The following is a 21,369-nucleotide window of genomic DNA, read 5'->3' on the forward strand; positions in this document are numbered from 1 at the left end:
AGATGTTTGTGAAAGAGTCATCGAGAACTTCAATGCATTGCTCGTTGCCACAAGGTTCAGTGGTCATATTGAGCATATAGTTTTTCATACATAGAGGGGCGAAACTACTTAATGTGTTTGTAAAAAAAAAAATTCCAACGAATTTTGTATGATCTATAGCACTTTAATATTCGTCCCTACTTTCTGGACACACTCTAAGTCCCAACATAGATATTCCCATACCTCGCTGTGTAGCTGTAAGTTTCCCTGTTGTGTGTTCATGAAGTATCAAGGCCTCTCAACCGTAAGCGAAAACGGAGAGGATACGCTGATTATAAACTATTTATTTCATTTCTACTATCATGTTTGATCTAAAGGGTCCAAATGCTTGCCAGCCTAGTTTGATGCGTCGAAAGATTTCGGATGTTATGTTCTCTGCTGCCCTGGAAAAGACAATGCCAAAATTGAACAGGCAGATGACATTGTACTATTCACATATCATTTTGAAGAACGGTATCGGATGTCGCTTCGGAATGTCAGGCTGTGGGACTGAACACCTTTCCAAGACAAAAGTTTGGTCTGATGGATTTACCACGGTAGAAAACGCAAAACTAAAAAACCATTTACCTGGCAATGTCAGAGAATACAACTGTCTTGGCCAGCTTATAAATACAGGGTGACACAAAATAACGGAATGTTTGAAATGAGTAGTGGCAGCCATGGGCAGGTGGCAGCACTGCAGGTTCGTGACAGCGAGTAACGGACCGCCATTTCAGTAATTTTGGATCACTGGAACTGACAACAGCGTGCGTTAGCCATGTTGTTGTTGTTGTTCTGGTCTTCAGTCCTAACAATGGTTTGATGCAGCTTTCCATGCTACTCTGTCCTGTGCAAGCTTCTTCATCTCCCAGTACCTACTGCAGCCTACATCCTTCTGAATCTGCTTAGTGTATTCATCTCTTGGTCTCCCTCTACGATTTTTACCCTCCACGCTGCCCTCCAGTACTAAATTGGTGATCCGTTGATGCCTCAGAACATGTCCTACCAACCGATCCCTTCTTCTAGTCAAGTTTTGCCACAAACTTCTCTTCTCCCCAATTCTATTCAATACCTCCTCATTACTTATGTGATCTACCCATCTAATCTTCAGCATTCTTCTGTAGCACCACATTTCGAAAGCTTCTATTCTCTTCTTTTCATCGTCCATGTTTCAATTCCATACGTGGCTACACTCCATACAAATACTTTCAGAAATGACTTCCTGACACTTAAATCTATATTCGATATTAACAAATTTCTCTTCTTCAGAAACGCTTTCCTTGCTATTGCCAGTCTACATTTTATATCCTCTCTACTTCGACCATCATCAGTTATTTTGCTCCCCAAATAGCAAAACTCCTTTACTACTTCAAGTGTCTTATTTCCTAATCTAATTCCCTTAGCATCACCCAACTTAATTCTACTACATTCCATTATCCTCGTTTTGCTTTTGTTGATGTTCATCTTATACCCTCCTTTCAATACACTGTCCATTCCGTTCAACTGCTCTTCCAAGTCCTTTGCTGTCTCTGACAGAATTACAATGTCATCGGCGAGCCTCAAAGTTTTTATTTCTTCTCCATGGATTTTAATGCCTACTCCGAATTATTCCTTTGTTTCCTTTACTGCTTGCTCAATATACAGATTAAATAGCATCGGGGAGAGGTTACAACCCTGTCTCACTCACTTCCCAACCACTGCTTCCCTTTCACGTCCCTCGACTCTTATAATGCCATCTGCTTTCTGTACAAATTGTAAATAGCCTTTCGCTCCCTGTATTTTACCCCTGCCACCTTCAGAATTTGGCGTTAGCCATAAAAAGTTCTATAAAAACAATGATAGTTTGGTAGCGCCGCTGAGGGAGTTTCGACGTTTTTATAATTTAGGACGTCATGATGCCGTTCCGTCGAAACAAGCGATAAAATGTTGGATTAATAACTTTGAAGAGACTGGATGTGTCCTCAAGAAGAAACCAACAGGACGACCAACAAGTGTGCGTTCTCTAGCGAACATTGATGATGTACGCGAGTCTGTCTTACGGAGCCCACGGCGTTCAATTCGTAAGCAAGCAGCAGTGGTTGGAATTTCCCGGCATTGTGTTCGCAGAAAATTTAAAATTTCATCCGTACAAACTATAGATGGTGCAACAATTGAAGGACAACGATTACCGGTTACGATTAGGATTCTGTCAACAAATGATAACAAAAATAAACAATGACGACGAATTTCTAAACAAGTTGTGGATGTCAGATGAGGCATATTTTCACCTCACAGGTAATGTGAATAAACAGAACTACCGTTTCTGGGCAAACACAAACCCTAATGACGTTCATGAGCGTCCTTTACACGCTAGTAAAGTGACAATATGGTGTGGTGTTTCATCACCTGGGATTATCGGACGGTATTTTTTCGCAAATGAACGGGGAAACACAATAACTGTCAGTGCCGATCGTTACGTGGAGAACTTTCGCTACCCCTGCACTGAACAACTTTCTAAACGTTCAAGGAGACTGGTTTGAACAATACGGAGCGACATCACACATTGCACGGCAATCAATGGCGTGTGTGCGAGAATTGTTTGGCAACCGTGTGACCTCACGAGTCGGCAACATTCCCTAGCTCCCTAGATCGTCAGATTTGTCCGTTTGTGATTTCTTTCTTGTGGGGCTACCTCAAGAGCAAAGTCTACAAGACTCGACTAAGAACCCTGGATGAGTTAGAACAGAGAATTCGGAATGCAATCACAGTATCCCAGCTGAGATGTTGCAGTGGTCAATGAGGAATCTCAACAGCGGATTTCACGAATGTATTCGTACAGGAGGAAGCCATCAAAAGGACGTAATTTTTGAAAAATGATAAATGCCATCAGTGTTTCGTAAATGGCAAAATTGCAAGGTTTCAATTACTATGAATGCAATGTCTTTCCTTCATCACTTCTAGTTTTATTGGATTGTGGAAATGTTCCCCTTTTTCTGTGGTATCCTGTATTTGTGAAGTCGCAGCTAAATGCGAGTAGAATTCAAATTTCGGTAACCTCTGGTTACCACCTCCCGTCTTCTCGGTTTCCTTCATTTATCGTCAGGCAGTAGTCACATTAAACACTAGTAAAGGGAAAGGCTGAGGTAAGCTGTTTACTTCGAAGTCAAGGTTTGCCTCGTTAAAGCAACCCACTTACGTAAGATGTGGAAGTGAACAGGCGTGGGTGCCATAATTTGAACGCCGCTGGTTTACGAGCGTAAGAAGAGTGAAATGTCGCTTTGCCTATCTGACCTAAGGGACTAAACGGTGTTCTGAACTGCTGGTTTAAATGGTACAGTCAAGGTCGAACACGTACATTTCATGAGGGCTGTGAACTATGTTGCAACTAAACTCTTTTTATGCTAACGGTAAACTGATTTATTTCGGGTAAAGTGCTACACAGGCATACGATTAATAACAAAGTTCGTGAACGTCTCGTGTGGAATCTATTGTAAAAGAGAGGTACTGAGATCTGTACCAGAATTTAAAACAGGCTGATAACGATACAAAACTAGTATCAGGGCCATTCCGTGCCAAGTGGTCTAATATCGAGAAATGTTCTCACATGACCATCATGGATTTTCATGAAATTTTGTGTGAACATCCACACGTGTTCTCAATGAACACTGGTAAAGCTTCAGTTTCAGAAATTCTATACTTTCGGAGATACAGTCACTTGTTTGAAACCACAGCACAGCTTCCAATAGTGCATCCTTGAATTTTCAGCAACTTTGAGATATCTATGTAAGTATTTGCATGAAAGAAACAAAACTTGGCCTTCTTATACAGCTTTTAGAGCTCTTTAAAGTAAAATATTAAGAAAAGGATCCCTGAGCAATAGTTGGGCGAAAAAATAGCTGTTTAAAACAAATGCTAACTTCAGGTTTTTATATCTCCAAAAGTAATTGTGGGATGTACATGAAACTTTGCACACCATAATTCACCAACAAAAGGTCTTAGAATATAAAATTTCATTCTCCTATTGCTTTCCATTATTTCACAAATCTAGGGTGAAGTTGACGATTTTTCAAAAAGTGCTAAAAATGGGTATCTTTAGTCAAATATTTCAAAAAAGTGTTTTCTCCAAACTCTTCTAAACTATGGTAATTAGAAAGAGCATATTCTAAACTATCTAGAAAAGTGGATTTGGTTTTGCAATGCAAGCATATAAGGCTCTAAAAAGTAGCATCACTGGAAGTTTGAACACATTTTTCTGGCACTCAAATTATACCTGAAACCTTTTATTATGCCTAATAAATGTTTATTAGTGCCTTGAATAATTGAAATAAAAAGATCTGGTAAATAGGCAATGAGACTGTCAGAAAAACTTGAAAACTATGAGAAGTAGCCCTTCTGCTTCTATTGTTAAGTGTTCATCTGCATAAAACTGTTCTCATTTGGAGAAAAATAAAAAAGATCATAAACAATTCAATGAATAATAGCTTCATATTTTTTGTACTTCTCAAAATTGTAAATATTTACAAGTGGGAAATGAAGACCTAATTTTTGGATTCAGTTGTATAAAACATTTTTCCAAAAAAGAATCGGTTTGCTTGAATCATCCATCAAGTGATGTAAATTTTCCAATCAATATTGCAGAGATTTTAATACCTATGTGTTGTAACATGTGAATTTTTGCCTTAAAGTTATTAGGGAAACACGTGAAATTGGTTGGTTAAACATCTAAGAGTTTTAATTTTGTATTTAATCACACTTAAATGTAGCCTACTACCTTGGTAAATACGTAACCACTAGTTTCACAGAGAAAATTCACAAGATTCACTGTTTATATATAATATAATGGCAACAATTACTGTAACAATCAGATTGTTTCATTATTGTGAGCCTTGTTTGAAAAATCAATATCTCAGTGGTGTGTTTGCAGCATAGTGAGTGGGTTCTCTTGACTGAGTGTGGCTTGTTAAGTGATTCGTAAGACCATCAAAGTTTGTAATCTAATTTACAAAAAATTGTTTTGATTGTGTCTTTTATAGCATATATCTCTTATTAGATTTTTTCATTGGTATTATACATTGTGTATAATTTCATTCAGTAGCAATTTGTCTGAAATTTAAGCAGATTATAATTTGCACTTAGAGGCCAAATACATTATTTGGTTACTGATTAGGGATGGATGCAGAAGGGAACAGCATACCTTCCTGCTCAATTGGGCAAGGAGATAGTGGAACAAAGCGTCATGTCACTTTCTTTGCCAAAAAAGCTGCTTTAAAATGGTTTGTGGATTTTAGTGATGAGGAAAAAGAGTTGTTGGTCCGATGTTCTGAAGCAAAGCTGGACAATATCTCTGAAGTTTGCCTACACCATGAAGCCCTGTTATTGACACAATATGAGACGTTCCAAAAAAAAATTCTTCAGTCCCTTCGGGAAGGTGAATCATAATGTTAAGGCAGGAATTTGCACTTTTGATACTGAAACAGCTAATAAGGCTTCTGATATGTTGAAGAAGCAGCTTGTTAATAACATAAAGCCAGGCCAGAAAATTTGTCCGGCTTGCAGGACTACCTTAAATATACACTTGGACGAAGCTTTACCAGCCTCATCATCACATTCTGATGAGGACTTTACACCAAAAGAAGAATTAAATAGTAGCTTATTGTCTATCGGTATTTCACCCATGAAGAGAACAGTAAGCTACAGAGATAAGCCCCAATACGTGAAGAAGAAAATTCAAAAGGCTCAAAATGTGATTGAAAACAGAATTGTAAATGCAATGGGAGTAACCCCCCCCCCATGAACCATGGACCTTGCCGTTGGTGGGGAGGCTTGCGTGCCTCAGCGATACAGATGGCCGTACCGTAGGTGCAACCACAACGGAGGGGTATCTGTTGAGAGGCCAGACAAACGTGTGGTTCCTGAAGAGGGGCAGCAGCCTTTTCAGTAGTTGCAAGGGCAACAGTCTGGATGATTCACTGATCTGACCTCGTAACAATAACCAAAACGGCCTTGCTGTGCTGGTACTGCGAACGGCTGAAAGCAAGGGGAAACTACAGCCGTAATTTTTCCCGAGGGCATGCAGCTTTACTGTATGATTAAATGATGATGGCGTCCTCTTGGGTAAAATATTCCGGAGGTAAAATAGTCCCCCATTCGGATCTCCGGGCGGGGACTACTCAAGAGGATGTCGTTATCAGGAGAAAGAAAACTGGCGTTCTACGGATCGGAGCGTGGAATGTCAGATCCCTTAATCGGGCAGGTAGGTTAGAAAATTTAAAAAGGGAAATGGGTAGGTTGAAGTTAGATATAGTGGGAATTAGTGAAGTTCGGTGGCAGGAGGAACAAGACTTCTGGTCAGGTGACTACAGGGTTATAAACACAAAATCAAATAGGGGTAATGCAGGAGTAGGTTTAATAATGAATAGGAAAACAGGAATGCGGGTAAGCTACTACAAACAGCATAGTGAACGCATTATTGTGGCCAAGATAGATAGAAAGCCCACACCTACTACAGTAGTACAAGTTTATATGCCAACTAGCTCTGCAGATGACGAAGAAATTGATGAAATGTATGATGACATAAAAGAAATTATTCAGATTTTGAAGGGAGACGAAAATTTAATAGTCATGGGTGACTGGAATTCGAGGGTAGGAAAAGGGAGAGAAGGAAACGTAGTAGGTGAATATGGATTGGGGCTAAGAAATGAAAGAGGAAGCCGCCTGGTAGAATTTTGCACAGAGCACAACATAATCATAGCTAACACTTGGTTTAAGAATCATGAAAGAAGGTTGTATACATGGAAGAACCCTGGAGATACTAAAAGGTATCAGATAGATTATATAATGGTAAGACAGAGATTTAGGAACCAGGTTTTAAATTGTAAGACATTTCCAGGGCCAGATGTGGACTCTGACCACAATCTATTGGTTATGACCTGTAGATTAAAACTGAAGAAACGGCAAAAAGGTGGGAATTTAAGGAGATGGGACCTGGATAAACTGAAAGAATCAGAGGTTGTACAGAGTTTCAGGGAGAGCATAAGGGAACAATTGACAGGAATGGAAAGAAATACAGTAGAAGAAGAATGGGTAGCTTTGAGGGATGAAGTAGCGAAGGCAGCAGAGGATCAAGTAGGTAAAAAGACGAGGGCTAGTAGAAATCCTTGGGTAACAGAAGAAATATTGAATTTAATTGATGAAAGGAGAAAATATAAAAATGCAGTAAATGAAGCAGGCAAAAAGGAATACAAACGTCTCAAAAATGAGATAGACAGGAAGTGCAAAATGGCTAAGCAGGGATGGCTAGAGGACAAATGTAAGGATGTAGAGGCTTATCTCACTGGGGGTAAGATAGATACTGCCTACAGGAAAATTAGAGAGACCTTTGGAGATAAGAGAACGACTTGTATGAATATCCAGAGCTCAGATGGAAACCCAGTTATAAGCAAAGAAGGGAAAGCAGAAAGGTGGAAGGAGTATATAGAGGGTCTATACAAGGGCGATGTACTTGAGGACAATATTATGGAAATGGAAGAGGATGTAGATGAAGATGAAATGGGAGATACGATACTGCGTGAAGAGTTTGACAGGGAACTGAAAGACCTGAGTCGAAACAAGGCCCCCGGAGTAGACAACATTCCATTGGAACTACTGACGGCCTTGGGAGAGCCAGTCCTGACAAAACTCTACCATTTGGTGAGCAAGATGTATGAAACAGGCGAAATACCCTCAGACTTCAAGAAGAATATAATAATTCCAATCCCAAAGAAAGCAGGTGTTGACAGATGTGAAAATTACCGAACTATCAGTTTAATAAGTCACAGCTGCAAAATACTAACGCGAATTCTTTACAGACGAAGGGAAAAACTAGTAGAAGCCAACCTCGGGGAAGATCAGTTTGGATTCCGTAGAAACACTGGAACACGTGAGGCAATACTGACCTTACGACTTATCTTAGAAGAAAGATTAAGGAAAGGCAAACCTACGTTTCTAGCGTTTGTAGACTTAGAGAAAGCTTTTGACAATGTTGACTGGAATACTCACTTTCAAATTCTAAAGGTGGCAGGGGTAAAATACAGGGAGCGAAAGGCTATTTACAATTTGTACAGAAACCAGATGGCAGTTGTAAGAGTCGAGGGACATGAAAGGGAAGCAGTGTTTGGGAAGGGAGTAAGACAGGGTTGTAGCCTCTCCCCGATGTTGTTCAATCTGTATATTGAGCAAGCAGTAAAGGAAACAAAAGAAAAATTCGGAGTAGGTATTAAAATTCATGGAGAAGAAATAAAAACTTTGAGGTTCGCCGATGACATTGTAATTCTGTCAGAGACAGCAAAGGACTTGGAAAAGCAGTTGAACGGAATGGACAGTGTCTTGAAAGGAGGGTATAAGATGAACATCAACAAAAGCAAAACAAGGATAATGGAATGTACTCGAATTAAGTCGGGTGATGCTGAGGGAATTAGATTAGGAACTGAGACACTTAAAGTAGTAAAGGAGTTTTGTTATTTGGGGAGCAAAATAACTGATGATGGTCGAAGTAGAGAGGATATAAAATGTCGACTGGCAATGGCAAGGAAAGCGTTTCTGAAGAAGAGAAATTTGTTAACATCGAGTATAGATTTAAGTGTCAGGAAGTCACTTCTGAAAGTATTTGTGTGGAGTGTAGCCACGTATGGAAGTGAAACATGGACGATAAATAGTTTGGACAAGAAGAGAATAGAAGCTTTCGAATGTGGTGCTACAGAAGAATGCTGAAGATTAGGTGGGTAGACCACATAACTAAAGAGGAGGTACAGAATATGATTGGGGAGATGAGGAGTTTGTGGCACAACTTGACCAGAAGAAGGGATCGGTTGGTAGGACATGTTCTGAGGCATCAAGGGATCACAAATTTAGCATTGGAGGGCAGCGTGGAGGGTAAAAATCCAGAAGGATGTAGGTTGCAGTAGGTACTGGGAGATGAAAAAGCTTGCACAGGATAGAGTAGCATGGAGAGCTGCATCAAACCAGTGTCAGGACTGAAGACCACAACAACAACAACAACAACAACAACAACATGGGAGTAAACCGACAAATTGAAGATGCTAGTGAAATTAAGGAATGTGGAAACTGTGCCGACTATGCACATTTGCTGACTGAACTGAAAGCCAAGATACAGAATGCAATTCATAAAGAACAGATGCAAATTTTAACCTTGGCACCTGTAAGTTCGACAGTCAGACAAACAGCAGCTCAGTTCGGCGTGTCCGAAAGAATGGTGAAGAATGCTCGGAAGCTGAAGGCAGAGAAGGGCATTCTGGCACTTCCCGAAAATAGGCAAAGCAGGAAATTACCAGCAGAAGTTGCTAGTAGAGTGCGAAATTTTTTTGACGATGATGAGTATAGTAGGGTGTGCCCTGGAAAAAAAGATAGTATTTCTGTTAGACTTTTAGATAGAAAGACATACATGCAGAAAAGATTGTTACTTTGCAATTTACGGGAAATGTCTGTTATCTATAAGAATATAAATGGCCCAGAAATAGGGTTCTCAAAGTTCTGTGAACTTAGACCCAAATGGTGTGAAACAGTAGGATCAGCTGGAATGCATGCAGTTTGCGTCTGTGCAATTCACCAAAATGTTAAGCTTATGCTTAGCGGAGCTGGTATACGTGAAAATTATAAGGAGATTCTCAGAAAGGCAGTTTGAACTCTAAACAGTGCATGCTACATCGCTGTGAAAGGTGTCCTGGGCCCAAACCTATAGCATCTGAAATTGCCAGCTATTTCCTAGATCATGAACCACAGGAAGTTATTGTGTTTAAGCAATGGATACATACCGATCGGGCGACACTGGACACGAAGCAAATGGTAGTGGATGAATTTATTGAAGATGTAAAAAATAAAATATGGAGTCTGTCATGCCATCATTACATTGCCAAGCATCAAAGCTTGCTTCTTAAAGGCCTTAAATGTCATCTGAAAGACGAAGAGCTTGTTGTCCTAATGGATTTTGCAGAAAATTATTCTTCTATCATTTAGGATGCTGTGCAAGTCTTCCACTGGGACAATAGTCAAGCAACAATTCATCCATTTGTTATCTACTTTCGTCAAAATGAGAAAGTAGAATCTTTAAGTTTTTGCATTGTCGGTGACTGTTTGCGGCATGACGCTATTACAGTTCACGTTTTTATCAAGGAGCTCATCAAATATATAAAAGCACGGTTTGCACAGATATCCCACATTCATTATTTCAGTGATGGTTCCAGTGCTCAATATAAAAATTTCAAGAATTTCCTAGATTTGTGCTATCATAAGAGTGATTTTGGAATGACAGCCGAATAGAATTTTTTTGCTACTAGTCACGGGAAATAACCATGTGATGATGGGATTGGAGGTACAACAAAGCTGTTAGCAGCTAGAGCAAGCCTGCAACGGCCACTTAATGGACAAATTCTTACTCCCCTAGATCTGTTTCACTTCTGCTCTGAAAACATTAATGGAATTAAATTTGTTTTTGTCAGTAAAGATGAAATTGAAAAAAAAAAAAATATTGTGCCACAAGAAGAGAGGTTTAAACTTGGACAAACTGTGGCAGGCACTAGAGAAAATCATCACTTTTTACCTATTAATGAAACAACAATTCAGGTCAGCAGAGTTTCAAATGATAGTTCATCTTTTCTAGCTAAAATGGGTCACAGTAATGAAGGAGGCATATTAATGTCTGCTCTCCAAGCAGGACAATATGTTGCATGCATATATGAAAACGTGTGGTGGATTGGGAATATCTGTGAGACCTCCACAGAGCAAAGGGATGCATTAATAAACTATATGCACCCACATGGTGCAGCAAATTCATTTTATTGGCCACCAAGAAGTGACAAGTGCTGGGTTCCGGAACACCACATTATTGCGGGTATTCCAGTTACATCAGTAAATTCGTCTGGCCTCTGGCCGGCAATACACCATTCCTCTTCATATTCATCAGAAAATTAATGTAGCATATCAAAAATTGAAATAGGTTAGAGGAAACAATCTAAGGGATCCAAGAGTGCCTCCGAATTTTTCACAGAGCACTTATATAATTTTACTATCAGGCTTGGGATCCTGTGGTAAAGAAACCCACCCGTGGCTGTCGTTGCTAAGCTATCGGGCGTGGCCCCTATGGCAATGGGAATGCTGGTTTTCTCAGGTGAAATGAAACTAGCAGTGGTTAAGCCACCGTGGACCATAGCAGTCCATCAGTAAGCTGGTGGTGTTCATTAAACAGGCAACTAATAATTAGATGATTACGCAAATAAATTTTACGATTTACATTCATTCTTAATAATAAGTGTGTGTGTGTGTGTGTGTGTGTGTGTGTGTGTGTGTGTGTGTGTGTGTGTGAGAGAGAGAGAGAGAGAGAGAGAGAGAGAGAGAGAGAGAGAGAGAGAGAGAGTGGGTGGGGGGGAGGTGACAATTAAGAAATTAATTGTTTCTATTTTTATTCTTTTGCTATTCGGACTTAAGCTAGGTCCTATTCATCAGGACTTCTAATTTTACTTATCCTAGACATTAATAAACATGTATAAGGCAAAATAAAAGATTTCAGGTATAATTGTGCCAGAAAACGTGTTCAAACTTCTAGTGCGCCTCTTTGATGATGCTACTTTTTTGGGCCTTATATGCTTGCATTGCAAACCCAAATCCACTTTTCTAGATAGTTTAGAATACGCTCTTTCTAATGACCATAGTTTAGAAGAGTTTGGAGAAAACACTTTTTTGAAAAATTTGACTAAAAATACCCATTTTAGAACTTTTTTAAAAATCGTCAACTTTAATCTAGATTTGTGAAATAATGGAAAGCAATAGGAGAATGAAATTTTATATTCCAAGATCTTGTGTTGGTGAGTTATGGTGTGCAAAGTTTCATGTACATCCCCCAATTACTTTTGGAGATATAAAAAACTAAAGTTCGCATTTTTTAAAACAGCTTTTTTTTCGCCCAACTTTGCTTCAAATTATCTATATGAAAATTGCTCAGAAATCCTTTTCTTAATATTTTACTTTAAAGAGCTCCAAAAGTTGTATAAGAGGGCCAAGGTTTGTTTCTTTCATGCAAATACTTACGGAGATATCTCATCTCAAAGTTGCTGAAAATAAGGACGCACTATAGAAAGCTATGCTACGGTCTTAAACAAGTGACTGTATCTCCGAAAGTATTGAAATTCTGAAACTGAAACTTTACCAGTGTTCATTGAGAACACGTGTGGATGTTCATACAAAATTTCATGAAAATCCATGAGGGTCATGTGGGAGCCTCTAGACCACTTGGCATGGAATGACCCATCATTGAATAAATCCCTCAAAACTAAACGTGGTTTTTTTTCTAGAGCGTTTATTTGGTATGCCACAGGAATTCAATGATGCAAAGGAAAATCTTTCTTGTATATTTTATTGGTGTCTACGTATCTACTCGTACAACCACCTACATAATATCTGAAATTATGTAGTGAACGTGTTGATTGGATTAAATATGTAAGATAGGTTCTTTTACTTAACAGCTTGGGAAGATGAGTTAGAATGAAAGTTCACAGTTATACATCATTTGATAGCACGTCAGATCAGGTAAACACTTCAGGGCAAAATAGAGATGGGGAGGTAACTGTAATCTGGCTGAAACGATACGCCGTTAGCTAATTAATAAATTTATGTGACAGAATCTGTAACAATATAAACGCTGCATATATCCTCCACGAGTTACATTCACTGCATTAAGTCGTGTAAATTAATAGGTGGATCCAAATTTACTACTCTGCCTAATTTTAAGTTACTCATCCGTAAGTTCTCTCCGATTTCATGTATATCTATACTAATATATAAAGACACGTTAAGGTTTGACATTTAAATGTTCTTGAGCGATTTAGTTCAGATTTTTACACGATACGATGATGTTAGCTGCATATTTTTAAAGTAGATATGGTACATAAATGTATATATTAGTTTTTACTAAAATCTCGAATATTTCTTGACCAACTTACTTAAGATTTTTACACGATACAATAATAAACATTGACATATATACAGAAAACCTGCACATGTTTTAAAAAATAAATATATATATATATATATATATATATATATATATATATATATATATATATATATATATATATATTAAAACATGTGCAGGTTTTCTGTGAAGACCGACTATGAGAAAAGAAATGCTGTACTGTGAATATGAGCGGTTTAGTTTTCTGTCTTGCTGTCTGTTTCAGCTACGATAGCACGACATGTAAACCACTGAACGAATTGTTTCTCATCTATGATCAGAATAGTACTACAGAATCTGAATCATCCAAAACTTTTTAATTCTACCCATTCGTATATTAAAAATATGCGAAATATTGTCTTCGGAGCTACTATTCTCACAGATCCAGCAGGTGGAGAGGGTAATTCTCATACCTCCTGTACCAATGATCGCAACCGATTTACCCATTCATTTTAAGTGATTTCAGTTGTCAATGAAGATTTCGTCCGCAGTAACAATGACAAGGCTGAATGGGAATTTTCACACTGCAGCGGAGTGTGCGCTGATATGAAACTTCCTGGCGGATTAAAACTGTGTGCCGGACCGAGACTCGAACTGGGGACCTTTGCCTTTCGCAGGCAAGTGCTCTACCAACTGGAAAGGGTTGTTCTTAGCATAAGTTAGATTAAGTTAGTTTGAGTAGTGTGTAGGTCTAAGGACCGATGACCTCAGCAGTCTGGTCCGTTAGAAAGTTATACATATTTGAACATTTTTTTTTCCTCCACTCGTATCACGATTAGTATGTAAACAAGTTCAACTCAGATTATGGATTCCTAGGGAAGGCGGCGCCGTCAGCATATTGCAGAAGGTACGTTGCGAGTCAACCTGTAGCAGGGCGAAAGATGCGGGAGCAGGCACGCTAGATTGTGACGTACACTGTGTGATCAAAAGTAGCCGGTCACCTGGCTGCAAATGACTTTAAGGGGCTCCGGAAAGGCTCAAAATCATGAAAAGTTCAATTTTTACTTTTTTGCGTTTTCTGCATCTGCAGACTATTACCTTTTAATAGATATATAATTTATTCAATTCCGAAGACTACAACTATTTTTAATTTTTTTTTGAAATGTGTCCTACATGGGCGTGACCCACTGTGGCGCTGTTAAACTGCTGTCAAATGATGTTATTATTAACGTCCGTGTTCATCAGGTACATTTTAGTGATGTGAGATAAAGTATGTGTTGTGGCTAACCTGTGATGGTTCAATATATATCGCTGCTGTGATTGTCGATTGTTTCATGTTTGTTTACTCTGTCGTTATCTCGAAAATATTCGTAATTAATTCTGTTTCTTGAGTCTCTGTTTTGTTGAAGTATAATAATGAGTAAAAGTAAAGTTATTAGAAATCCTCTGAAGGCTTTTAAGAAAAGGAGAAATGTTGGAAAGCGAAAGGTATGTGTTATTACTGTAAACAATAAAGACGATGAAAATCCCCAACATAGCTTGTGTCCCAAAGAAGAAGATAGTTGGTGTAAATATAACAAAGGATTGCTAACTGGTGAAGTGTACACTCATAAGCATAGTCTGCCTCATGCAATAATGGAGGTGATAAAACCTTTTTTCAGAGACGTAGCAGCACCTGAACTGTTGAAAAAGTGTATTCACGGAAAAACTCAAAACCCCAATGAAAGTGTAAATAGTGTTACATGGTCGAGAATACCCAAGACTATATTTGTTGGAATAGAAACACTTCACTTTGGTGTGTATGATGCTGTTGCGACTTTCAATGATGGCAACATTGTAAGGTGCAAGGTATTTAGAAATATGGGAATGAAGATAGGTTCTAACATGGTACGAGCGATGCTTGCTTTAGACAAGGAACGCCTTCGGGCTGCAGACAGGGCTGTAAAGAGTCTAGAAATACAAGCAAGAGTAAACAGGAGGAGGAACAAGAGGAAGCTGGAGGAGGAGTTTGCAGAGGATGAAGATAATCCATCCTATGGACCTGGAATACACTAAAAAGTTAATCCAATCTTTGTCGCTCGATTCCCAAAACTTTTATTTTCTCATACTAATTACATGTTTTCTAAGGATCTTCCAAACATATTTGTTTCAAACTTTCAGTAAACGTTACACAGTACCTTCTGCATAATTTAAGACAGCCTTTTTCCAAAAAACTGTATATTTTTGAATATATAAATAAAAATTGCAAAAAAATGTTGTGAATTTTCATTACAATTGAAAAAAATCATCTTTAATAATTGAACTAAAATTTTGTAAAATCCCTGTGTTAAGTTGTAGCCCATATTCCAATAAATAATCTGTAAAAAGTTCAACTTCCTACCTCAAATACTTTGTGAGGAAAGATGTAATTTATAAGCGTTATTTTAACATTGCAAGTATAGGGCGTTCCGGAGCCCCTTAAAAGTTCGTGGCGCCCTCCATTGGTAACGCAGGAATTCAATATGGTGTTGCCCCACCCTTGGCCTTGATGGCAGCTTCCACTCCCTCAGGCACACGTTCAGTCAGGTGCCGGAAAGTTTCTTGGGGCATGACGGCCCATTCATCACGTAATGCTGCACTGAGGAGAGGTACCGATGCCAGTCAGAGAGGCCTGGCACAAAGTCGCCGTTCCAAAACATCCCAAAGGTGTTCTGTAGGCTTCAGGTCAGGGCTCTGTGCAGGCCAGTCCATTGCAGGGATGTTATTGTCGTGTAACCACTGCGCCACAGGCCGTACATTACGAACAGGTACTCTATCGTGTTGAAAGATGCTGTCGCCATCCCCGAATTTCTTTCCAACAGTGGGAAGCAATAAGGTGCTTAGAACATCAATGTAGGTCTGTGCTGTGATAGTGCCATGCAAAACAACAGTTGGTGCAAACCCTCTTCATGAGAAACATGACCACACCATAACACCACCGCCTCCGAATTTTACTGTTGGCACTGCACACACTGGCAGATGACGTTCACCGGGCATTCGCCATACCCACACCCTGCCATCGGATCCCCACATTGTGTACCGCGACCGTGATCTGGCACTCCGCAAAACGTTTTTACACTGTTCAATCGCCTAATATTTATGCTCCTTACACCAAGCGAGCCGTCGTTTGACATTTACCGGCGTGATATGTGGCTTATAAGCAGCCGCTCGACCACGAAATCAAAGCTTTCTCACCTCCCGCCTAACTGTCATAATACTTGCAGTTTGTAATTCCTGTGCGATAGTCCGCATAGATGTCTGCCTATTACACATTACGACCCTCTTCAACTGTCGGCGGTTTCTGTCAGTCAACAGACAAGGTCGGCCTGAATGCTTTTGTGTTGTACATGTCCCTTCAAGGTTCCACTTCACTATCACATTGGAAATAGTGGCCACATGGATGTTTAGGAGTGTGGAAATCTCGCGTACAGACGTACGACACAAGTGACACCCAATCACCTGACCACGTTCGAAGTCTGTGAGTTACGCGGAGCGCCCCATTCTGCTCTCTCACGACTTCTAATGACTACAGAGATCGCTGATATGGACTACCTGGCAGTAGGTGGCAGCACAGTGCACCTCATATGGAAAACCTATGTTTTTGGGGGTGTCCGGATACTTTTGATCACATAGAGTATGTACGGACAACACAATACTCCCCCACCCCCCCACCCTCATTTTATACTGGTGGGTCCACTCTCGTGACATCTAGTGGCCAGTTCAGCATACTTTAGCATAGGGACACTTTCGATCAGATACTGTATATTCATGACTTCTTAATGAAAGAGTCAGCCAAAATGTATCGACGGCCAAAATTATCAAGAAATTGATATCACAAAAAAAGGGGGTTGCAGTCACCTGTCCCAACCTTTAAGTAGTGATGTTAATGGCAAAAACTTTCTATCGCTTCTTATTTTCTCTAAATTTCTTTTCTCCATTTTAACACATTACAGCAACAGCGTTGGCCGAGAGCGCACACGCGTTCATCGGAGTGTGACCATTACGCGCCGAGGACTCAGCACTCCATTAAAACATTCTTACACAGTTGGTTTAAACGTATCTATTGTAGAACTGCAGAAAACCTTTTCAGTTTCTGTATCCTGACCGCCTTGGATCTCCTCTTCTGCCGCGCGGGGTTAGCCGAGCGATCTGAGGCGCTGCAGTCATGGACTGTGCGGCTGGTCCCGGCGAAGGTGTGTGTGTGTGTGTGTGTGTGTGTGTGTGTGTGTGTGTGTGTGTCGTTAGGATAATTTAGGTTAAGTAGTGTGTAAGCTTAAGGACGGATGACCTTAGCAGTTAAGTCCCATAAGATTTCACACACATCTGAACATTTTTTTGTCCTCTTCTTGTAGAAGTTAATAAACACAGGGGGAGGGAGGGGGGAGGGAAATGTCCCAATACCTCACAGCACCGTCTAATACCCGCTTCTCTTTTGTTGCAGGGAAAACGGCGATTGTTCGCAGGTACACGGAAGGTAAGTAAGGCGAGTGTCTGATTTTTTTTTTACGCACTTCTTTTGTTGGAAAGAAGTTCTACCGTTTATTTTTGCCTTTCCCACACACTTTTTCAGCACTTCCTGGCCGTTCTTCAGTGGCTTTTAGTATTCTCTTCTGATTGTCATCACATCAAAACATCTGGTGCGCGTTATACGAATTTCGGCTTAAAGCTATTTACATGTACACACAGGAGCCAAACATCCAAATTGTCAACAACACTTTTAGATCGCACTCAACTATTAACCTGATTTTACCAGGTGCTCAGTTTTTTACCGAACTGTTCAGTATTTCAGCCTCGTGTTCTGTACCAATGTATGAGTGATTCGGTTATTTTTAGAACTCCATTTATATTACTGACTTGTTTGATATGCAATATCAAGGCAACAAATATCTGGTGGAATTTCAGTCAAGCTTCTACGTCCACGAACTCGTTTTCGTGGAAAACGTTTCTGAACTGAGCCAAAACATACAAGGTTATCAAAGGAATAATGGCGGTTCCATGCAGCAATGCCCGCGTGTAGGTATACATCAGTCACATGAACATTTATGGTCTGACACTAGAAACAATTTGAGTGTCGATACGGTAAAAGCAGAATTATGTATTCATTGTTATTTGTAGTTCGCGACATTCAACAACTATTCGTACCCAACAACTGAAGGTTGCAAAAATTTGTTAAAAGCTGTAACTAGCAATACAAAAGCAATTTTTAATGTTCACGAAGTGTTTCATTGTGTTCACCCTCAACTCAGCAAAGCCTTTCGCCCGGCAGTATTTGGTAATTTTGTCAATTTAATCTGGCAACCCCAAGCTGCCTAATTATCGTCCCTTGGTCCATGTAAATAGCTTTAAGTCGAAAGAGCTACAATAACACGTCAGCTGACGAGATAAACCATGTGATGATGTGAGAAAATAAAAACAATACGTGTTTAACCGTTGAAAATAGAAAAACAAAGGAAATAAGTGTTGCAACACGTCTGAAGCAACAGGAAGCAAAACTTCAGCATCACAAACTGTAGCATGCCTAAGAAAGGCAATTTTCGGTCTGAAATCGACTACAAACAGAAAATATTACGTTGTTTGCAATTGATAAGCTGCAGAATGTATCGCAGTTGTAAAAACACCAGCACAAAAGAACTCAAGAGCGTCATGTGACGTTATTTATCTTTCTTTTCGCTAGTGCTTATACCGTTTAGAAGGGGGTCCGCTGTTTTAAGGATATGGGAAATTTTATTTTATTTCTTGATTATGTAACTTCGTTAACTTTTGGAACTTAGATGTAGACATCCTCGGTAGAGCGAGGCGTCTTAAGTCACCCAGTAAAGGCTACTCTTTCCAATAGCTCCGTTTTTGGGTCTCTCTCACACTTGCTCGCTCGATGAAAGATCCACACTTAGATTGGAAAGTTCCACAGGTCACACCAATACACAAAACGGGAAATAGAACTAATTCTCCAAACTACAGACACACGTCAAGTCGATTTGCATTAGAATTTGGGAACATATAGTTTGTTCAAAAAATACGAAATGCCTCGAAGTAACCTATCTACTGAGTCGTAGCCAGCACAGGTTCAGAAACTATCGTCTATGTGTAACAGATCTCTCTCTCTATCCACAAGACGTAGTAAGGGGTATCGACAGAGGATCTGGATTTCCAGAAAAATTTTGGTGCCATTCCTCACAAGCGGCTTCTAAACAGAATGAAAGTGTATGGAATATTTTTTCACTGTTAGCTGTGCGGCTGAATTTGCAGAAAAGTCACTATTTGTAGTAATTGACGAAAAGTCATTTAGTGAAACAGAAGTGCCGTCTGGCGCTTCCAATGAAAAGTTTTAGATCATGTGCTGTTCGTATCCACATAAACGATTTAGGAGACAATTTGAGCAGCCTCTTAGATTGTTCGCAAATGTTATTGTTTATTGTCTAGTAAAGTGTTCATATACGAACACGTTATTAAACGACGAATTACACAACATACATGCTTCATGCAAAAAGTCGTAATTGACCCTGGACAATGAAAAGTGCGAGTCCGTCCCCATGAGAACTAAAATTCCGTTAAATATCGGTTACACGATAAATGCCACAAATTTAAAGCTTGGAGATTGAAGTTAAGTCGTGAAAAACTTAATTTGGAACTATCGCGGAGAAAACGATGTGGCAGGGCGAACATAAGAATGCGTTTTTCGCTGAACACTTAGAAGATGCAACAACGTAATAAAGAAGTGGTTCCCAACGAGGCGGGCAAAATGCAATTTTCTGAGGGGTACAAACAAAACGGTTCGATTGTGCTTCGGTTACGAAGCTAAATTATTTTTAAATCATTGTTTCGTAAGACTGTAATACTGATTACGTAAGGTACCAGAAATTAAATTTTTAGTACTACCATTAACACGTGATGCAGTGTGGTGAAGGTTACAGCTTATGAAACGAATGAATGGTCATCATCTTCACATACTTCGGCCCCGTAACCACCTTCTTCGCATCTTGCATCTATGACAGTAAAGTTGGGACTGGTGCATCAGATTGCTTATATACACTATGTGATCAAAAGTACCCAGAAGCCCCCAAAACATATGTTTTTCGTATTAGGTGCATTGTGCTGCCACTTACTGCCAGCTACGCCATATGAGCGACCTCAGTAGTCATTAAACATCGTGAGAAAACAGAATGTGGCGCTCCGCGGAACTCACGGACTTCGAACGAGGTCAGGTGATCGGGTGTCACTCATGTCACACGGCTGCATGCGAGATTTCGACACTCCTAAACATCCCTAGGTCCACTGTCTCCGATGTGATAGTGAAGTGGAAACGTGAAGGGACACGTACAGCACAAAAGCGTACAGGCCGACCTCATCTGTTGACTGACAGAGACTGCCGACAGCTGAAGAGGGTCGTAATCTGTAACAGGCAGACATCTATCCAGACCATCACACAGGAATTCCAAACTGCATCAGGATCTATTGCAAGTATTATGACAGTTAGGCGGGAGGTGAGAAAACTTGGATTTCATGGTCGAGCGGCTGCTCATAAGCCACACATCACGCCGGTATATGCCAAACGACGCCTCGCATGCTGTAGGGAGCGTAAACATTAGACCATTGAAAAGTGTAAAAACGTTGTGTGGAGTGACGAATCACTGTACACAATGTGGCAATCCGATGGCAGATGTGGATATGGTGAATGCGTGGTGAATGTCACCTGCCAGCGTGTGCAGTGCCAACAGTAAAATTCGGAGGCGGTGGTGTGGTCGTGTTTTTCATGCAGGGGGGGCTTGCACCCATTGTTGTTTTGCGTGGCACTATCAGAGCACAGGCCTACACTGATGTTTTAAGCACCATCTTGCTTCCCACTGTTGAACAATTTGGGGAGGGCGAGCTTCTGTGAAGGATGGAAGGTAGGAGACGAGGTACTGGCGGAAGTAAAACTGTGAGGACAGGGCACGTCCATACACATCTACAGCCTGGAATCTCATTGACTGGAGTAGAATTGTCTCGAGTGATGTCCCATTTTGGAATTGAGCCCCGATGACCAGCGATGCCGCGTTATTGACTTGCTAGTTTGTGAAGCTTTTTCTCGTGGAATAAATAATAGAATTCTTCTGAAATGGTAATCATTTGTTTGTCTGTACATGCACATGACAGCTAGAGGTTTCCGTGCCATTCAGATAATTCCTTCATGGTGTTTGTTCTTCTTTTTTCTTATAGTGTATTATATGAATGTGTACGGCCAGGAACAGCCGTACACTTAGTGTGTATGCGGTGTAGCAGTGTGGGCTGAGGCGAGGCCTGGGAGCCACAGTGGTAAGCGGATAGGACGAGGCTATGTAGGTGGGATTTGGTGGGGTTAGGCTAGCGTGGAGCGGGTGTCGGCTTTCCGTTCCGCCACGCGCCTTCATCCAGTGTATGCCGTGCCGTGTGCTGGA

General features: G+C 40.2%; 1 protein-coding gene across 1 annotated transcript in view; it reads left to right on the forward strand.

Annotated features, from left to right (window-relative positions):
* LOC126209823 (uncharacterized) overlaps positions 1–21,369 on the forward strand; it is a 419,427-nt gene that overhangs the window by 297,932 nt on the left and 100,126 nt on the right. The window contains exon 3 of the mRNA XM_049938955.1: positions 17,397–17,429. Coding sequence (XP_049794912.1) covers positions 17,397–17,429 — 33 coding nt within the window. The remainder of the gene's footprint in view (positions 1–17,396; positions 17,430–21,369) is intronic.

The sequence above is a fragment of the Schistocerca nitens genome, chromosome 10 (genome assembly GCF_023898315.1).
Source record: "Schistocerca nitens isolate TAMUIC-IGC-003100 chromosome 10, iqSchNite1.1, whole genome shotgun sequence".
Lineage (NCBI taxonomy): Eukaryota > Metazoa > Arthropoda > Insecta > Orthoptera > Acrididae > Schistocerca > Schistocerca nitens.